The 7061-nt window shown below is 33.7% G+C and overlaps 1 protein-coding gene across 1 annotated transcript; it reads left to right on the plus strand.

Moving 5' to 3' along the window:
• Positions 1 to 2449: 2449 nt before the first annotated feature.
• Positions 2450 to 6073, plus strand: LOC108989260 (O-acyltransferase WSD1-like). The gene is made up of 7 exons (XM_018962809.2): positions 2450 to 2790; positions 2974 to 3549; positions 4271 to 4337; positions 4445 to 4518; positions 4656 to 4868; positions 5437 to 5574; positions 5703 to 6073. The coding sequence occupies exons 1-7, from the start codon at positions 2518 to 2520 to the stop codon at positions 5913 to 5915; spliced, it is 1554 nt and encodes a 517-aa protein (XP_018818354.1). The 5' UTR covers positions 2450 to 2517; the 3' UTR covers positions 5916 to 6073.
• Positions 6074 to 7061: the final 988 nt, after the last annotated feature.

Below are 7061 nucleotides of genomic sequence, written 5' to 3' on the forward strand. Positions count from 1 at the left end.
ACCCTCGGCCTGCTTTGATCTGATGATGATGATGATCGGGTTGGTTGCGGGTTGGTTGCAGGTTGCAGGTTGCAGGTCGCAGGTTGGTTGGGCCCTTGGGGGTCCTTAATTAATTGATTTAGAGCATTCAACTCAAGCGGCCAGGCCAGATTTTTCCCTTTCCTCCGCCGCTACCCATGTCCCTTCAAAATTTCCACGGCCAATGCCTTGATCAGTTTCACACCGCTAGAATAAGAAGTTCTTTGTTTTTTCCAAGCAAGAAGTTTTAAGTTGGAATAATGCAATTATTTTCATACAATGCATAGATTTGACATGGTTTTGACAGCCAAATACTCCCAGATCCAAGATCGAGCATACATTTATAAGAGAAAATCGCAAAGCAAAACTCAAGTTTTAAATATATATATTGTATAAGTATGTGGCTTATATTGAATGAAACACGTATATAGAAAAAATAGATTGATAATGAGAATAAAACAGAGTGGAATGAGGAGAGCGTAGCCTATCGAGCAGAACGACATATTATTGGAATTTACTGTTTTATTGCCAGGGATGTAATTTACGTGGTACAGGGTATTATTAGAATTTTCTAATACCTATTGTTCGGCTAGGATTTAGTATAAATATATATGATGTAACTTTAATTCGATACTTAGTGAAAATTCAGTCTTGTTCTTGTGGATGTAGGTACACGGCCGAATCATGTTAAATTTGGTGTGTTTTCATGTTTTATTTTTTCCATACTATTCATCATATTTAGCATAACAGTATATAATTAATTACAAAACAGCGTGAGTAAAGTTTTGGGATTAGATTTAGGTATCTGGAAGATCGATGGATCGAGCTAGCAGGCCACCTGGGTCGTTCCAAGTCCGAGAAGTGTACATGCATGTGCAGATAAAAATTCCAGAGAAAACAATAGTAACGACGACACACTATCTCAGGGGGGGAAATTGCTGTATCCTGCACACAATGTGATGCAATGCATGGTGCCACGGTTGTTGTTCTGTAGTGCCTAATTTATTGCTGCAATATCATCTTGATCTCTTCCTTCAAAAAGCAAAACCAATATCATCATGATCACCTTGAACAACTGCGACCAACCCAGCTCATTTTAGAGCATTAACGTTGAATTGACTATCTTATTTTTTAAATTTTAACTAATATATAACTTTTTCATCTTTAACTAATCATTCAAAACTTGAAATCTATATTGGATTAGTCATCACACTCTCTATAATTATAAAATATTATTATTATTATTTTTAATTAATTTTTATTTTATTTTCATAATTTTCAATAACCTCTAACAAATCATATTCATTTTTATTTTCACAATCTAACAATCTATAATATAATAATCTCATATGTATATAGATGATAAAATCTTATATGAATAAAAATATCATATCTATAATATAATAATCTAAAAAAATATTTTTAGACTTACTATAGTTCTTTTCATATTTGAAAAGAAGAATGGATTTACTGTAAGTTATAGTTTGGATGAAAACAATTTAGCTAATTCAATGTGGAGCAAATATAGATGATATTTACTAAATTTAAAGATAAAAAGGTATTTGGCTAATCCAATGTCAATACTCTTAATGTTTAAGACAATGGAACCTAGAATTCGGGGTTCTGTCAAAACCCTCAGATATTCCTAATTATCAAAGTGTGGAATTAAGGATATTGTCGGTACAAGGTACTTATGGTGCTCCGGAAGATACCTGATCTCAAACAGTAGTACTATGCATGTTAGGGCATTAACATTGGTCTATGCATATGCATATGCAAAGTCATATTTGCATAATATGATCGTAAAATCCTCCACATTAGCTTATGCATATCCAAATATTTAGCTACCTATGAACTGTACTTATCCAAATTTGGATAACCACTATTCACCCTACAAACCATATTTTAATCATTATTTCTCTCTCCTCCCACTCTCTCTCACAATCCTTTCCTTTTCTCTCTCTTTTAACAACACAACAAATCTTCACTTGCACATTCATTTTATTATTATAATATATTATTTATTTTATTATATTTTCAATATAATATATAAAAAAATTATATTTTTTATTATTGCATTTGTATTATTAATGTCAAATGTATGTAATGAATGCTAATTGCAAAATATATATAAAAAAATTGATTTTAGCAAAAAATTAATAATAATAAAATAATAATATTTTATTATTATTTATCTCAAATATGCATAAGTCAATGTGAAAATTTTACTTGAATGGCAAAAAAGATATGCATAAGAAATAATTTTACATATATATATATGTATAGACCAATACTAATGCTCTTAGCAACTTTACGAGCAAATGTTAATTTGATTTTCTTAAATGGAACTTAATTGGTAATTATTAGTAAAAAATGGGGTCCATTTTTTATGCCCTTCCCTATAAATGGATCATTACAGATCAAGCTGCCTAGCCCACCAGTACATCTTCTTGAAAACACATTATCCGATCACTATTGTCATAGATATAGCTTGGCATAATGGAGTCTGGAGAGGGTCTTAGGTCTAGACCTCAAGCTCTAAAATCTATCAGAACAAAGACAGCAGACAAAGGAAGATTAGAAGATGCAAAAGACAACAGTGAGTTGGTCGAAGAAGAGCCATTGAGCCCATCGGCTAGGTTGTTCCATGAACCAAACTTCAATGTCTACATCATAGCCATCATGGGTTGCAAAACCAAAATTCACGAGGATGTCGTTAGAGCCAACTTGAACCACACTTTGCTTAAGCACCCTCGCTTCTCTAGTTTGCAGGTACCAACAATAAACATAATTGTTTCAGCTTACTTCTTTTTATTATTCTTTAATATGAGTAATGGGATTTTACATTTGTTTCAAACTGTCAATATATATCCCCAAAAGAATTCATGTCTGTTTTTACTATAATTATTTTCCTTCTCCCTATTATATTCTAACCGAAAGAAGCGCATCCTGCAGGTTGAGGATGATAAAGGAGATATGAAATGGGTTCGAACAAAAGTGGATTTAGACAAACACATAAGAGTCCCAGACCTAAATCCCGACATGGAATCAGGTGACCAGTTTGTGGAAGACTATGTCTATAACCTCAGCAAAACAGCCATAGACAGGTCCCAGCAGCCTCTCTGGGACCTCCATCTTCTCAACGTTAAAACCTCAGATGCAGAGGCTGTTGGCATATTCAGGATCCACCACTCTCTTGGCGATGGAACTTCCTTGATATCTCTTTTACTGGCATGCACACGCAAAATCACCGATCCTGCAGCTTTGCCGACGGTTCCAGTGAAGAAGAAGAAGGAAAAAAGCAGTAACCCTTTGTGGCTTTCTCGGTGCTTCATTTGGCTGTGGTGGATTTTCCGCCTCTTTTGGCACACTGTCGTCGACGTGTTCATGTTCATAGCAACAGCTATGTTCCTGAAGGATACAGAGACGCCTCTCAAGGGCCCGCCTGGCGTCGAGTTCACCCCTCGGAGAATCGTTCACCGGACGGTCAGTTTGGATGATATCAAGTTAGTGAAGAACGCCATGGACATGGTAATTAATAATTCCATCTTGTGTCTCCTCTACTGCTACTGCAATGTTTTTTCTCGGTCATTATTATGTTTTGGTGCTACAGTCAAAGTACTTTTGATCATAGCATCATTATTGATTCAGACATTAAATGATCTCGATATTGACAACACTTGGACGAATGGAACAGTGAGTTTGAGGGTCCCCCACACTAGGAGAACTCGGTGAAGTTCTTCTGACAATATATTTGAAACTGGAGACCCGGGTAGAAGTACTTATGCCTAGCTCGTTCCTAGAATCTAGCTAGTATATATATTGATCAAGGAATAAGGGAGGATTTCTAGAATGTTATCACCCTGTATTATTTATTCAGGATTAATACACTTTGAGTTGGATTAAGTGCTGTGAATAGCGTAGTTAATAGCACTCACATTGGTCTCTTCTTACCAAGGTTTAAATGCTATTTATTATCTCCTAGCTGCGTATAATTAACATGTAATTTATTATTTTATTTAAATACATATATTTATGTGTAAATATGTATATAAATATGTTTGCATAACTCTGTTTTTCTCTAAAAAAAAAAAAAAAAAAACACGTTTGCAGTCTTACAATCGCCCGCACTTTTACAAATCCTTAAAAAAGTAAATGAATTTTATTGTCAAACATGAAATACCAATATTGAAGCAAACAGCACTGTTTAAACACTAAATTGACATGATGCTTTTACGTATGAGGTTTGCAGACAGTCAATGATGTAGCTCTGGGAATCACTCAGGCTGGTCTATCCCGCTATCTCAACAGGAAATATGGTAACTTAATCATTTCTCAGATTAATCTGATCCATTGTGTGTGTATATATGTATATGTAATATCACGTGGTTACCATGTTTCACTGTGGCATTGCATGAATGCGCAGGTAATAATCTTCCCAAAAACATTCGCCTTAGATCGACCCTTCTCATAAACATAAGAACATCAGCAGGGATTCAGGTGATATATATAAATCTTTCTTTTTATTTTCTTAATAATTAGAAGCGCCATTAATAATATTTAATTCCAATTAATTATATGAAGATCTCTTACTTTTATGTATCAAATACTCTATATATAATGTATATAATATGCAGGCTTTTGCTGATATGATGGAAAATGACACAAAGGCAAAGTGGGGAAACTGGATTGGTTATATCCTCCTTCCCTTCTCCATTGCATTACGGGACGACGACCCCTTAGACTATGTTCGTCAAGCAAAGGCCACCGTTGATCGAAAGAAGCACTCCTTTGAAGCTTTATACACTTTTTCCATTTCCGAGTTCATTCTCAAAACTCTTGGCATTAAGGTACTATCCATTAATTAGTCTTTCTATTTGATACACTATATATGTATGTGTGTGTAGATCGAGGGAATTGCATGCAAATCATGCATATAATATAACTATGTCTGGCTAAAAGAAATTATTTGCATTTATTAATTGCCTAAACATAGATGATTAATCTATTTGTAAGCTTGTTTATTGATGAGTAATGCTAGGTACAAGTTTTAAATAGACAAGTCTTACGTAAGTCTTTCGAAAAAAATGTGGACCCTACTAAAAAAGAATTGGCTTTTTTACACTTTCTCATAGTGGAGTAGTCCACTCTTTTTCAAAAAACTTATGCCAAACTTGTCTATTGAGATTTATACAAATCATTTCTCTTTATTGATATGTCAAACACACTGATGCATGTGAAAGCCTACCATATTATAAGATAATATAAAATAATACTATTATAGTTTTGACCTTTTTCTTTAACTTCTATAATTGTAATGGGTCTCGCAGTAAACGGTGTATTTACAAGTTGACTGGTAATTAGTAGAACACATACAAATATGCGCAAATGAAGTTGCATTATTCTCTTGCATGACAGCGGGCGAGTGCTCTATCTCACAGAATCATCACTCACACGACAATGTGCTTCTCCAATCTAGTTGGACCCCTGGAAGAAATTGGCTATTATGGTCATCCCATGGCTTATCTAGCTCCAAGTTGTTATGGTCAACCACATGTAAGTACTGTTTCTTCTCCATTGCAGGCTTAAAGTTAAGCATGATCTGAGTTATTTTTTAGTAATTTTGCAACTCATGAGCTGAAACTAATTAATCGAGTACTCTGCGTGCGTACTACTTTTTGCAGGCATTAATGATTAACTTCCAAAGTTACATAAACAAGATGACCATTGTTCTGTCAGTTGATGAAGGCACAATTCCTCATCCCCGAGAGCTATGTGACGATATTGTCCATTCTCTTGAGCTCATCAAGAATGCCGTCATAGCGAAAGGGCTCGTCAAGGAATCTCATAACACAAATGGGACCTGTTCTGAGAATTCCAACTCAATAATTACTTGAGGATCGATCAAATTTGTGTAAACTAGTACTATAGTTGTTATTGATGCCCGACATATCTTTCACAAGTGTTTTTTTCCTCATGATTTCTTACTGTTACAGCATGATTATTAATTATATATGGTTGTGGCATGTATCCTATGAATTCTGAATAAGATGAACTCAAGTACTACCTAATTAATTTATCGATTTGACATATTAATGTCATAAAGTGCATTTAAGCTAAGAATTGCATTAATGTTTTTTTGTTCCTGTAAGTACCACTACAACAAAAATTTGATTTTGGACTATTTTTCTTTTGACAAAATAAAAATCGTCTCAAAAAGTGAATTTTAGAGAGAAATTCAAATTTCATCCCTAAAAACCGACGGATGCCGTTAACCATTCGAACAGTCAATATTTCATTTGAACGATATATGTAGAGACGAGAAATTTTGTCCTTAATAAATTTCTATTTGAGTGTTGACTAAATCGTTCGAACATAAATGAAATAAACTTTTGAACAAACATTAGATACGATCGAACAATAAATTGGCAAGTTAAGTTACTAAATTTAGTAAGACATTGACTTACCGTTAGAATAGTTTATTCAACTCTTCGAATGCCGAAGAGTTATATATAGTTCGAACATGGGTAGTGACGTTTGATTAGTATTAATATATGTTCGAATGCAAAATAAAGAGTTAGAACATAAATTATGGCGAGATCGATTAATTGCAGAAATCTTTAACAGGAATGAAAATGCGTTCAAAGGCTTATACATTACGTTCGTACAGGGCCATAACTTTTACAAATTTTGATGGCAAAACAATACCTTCCTTAATTATGGAGAAGTATTTAATTTCTATAGAAAATTAGCAGTTAAAGAATATATATATAATCAAACTCAATAATTAATTTAGAAAAGAAAAAAAGATTCATAATTAAATTAAATTTACAAAACAGAAAATATCGTCCGTACAAAAAAAAAAAATTCAAATAAAAGATATCCACTACTATCCCAACTCTTTTACCATCCTTAACTCCAGCTAAGCATGCCTTTAGCTGTGTTAGCCATGTCCTAATCGTCACCTGAGTCTTAGAGATGCTAGCAATCTTTGTACGTAAGTCAAATATGACACTCTGGATTTTCTTACGCAATACATCAAT

This window comes from Juglans regia, chromosome 7 (genome assembly GCF_001411555.2).
Source record: "Juglans regia cultivar Chandler chromosome 7, Walnut 2.0, whole genome shotgun sequence".
NCBI classification, from domain to species: Eukaryota; Viridiplantae; Streptophyta; class Magnoliopsida; order Fagales; family Juglandaceae; genus Juglans; species Juglans regia.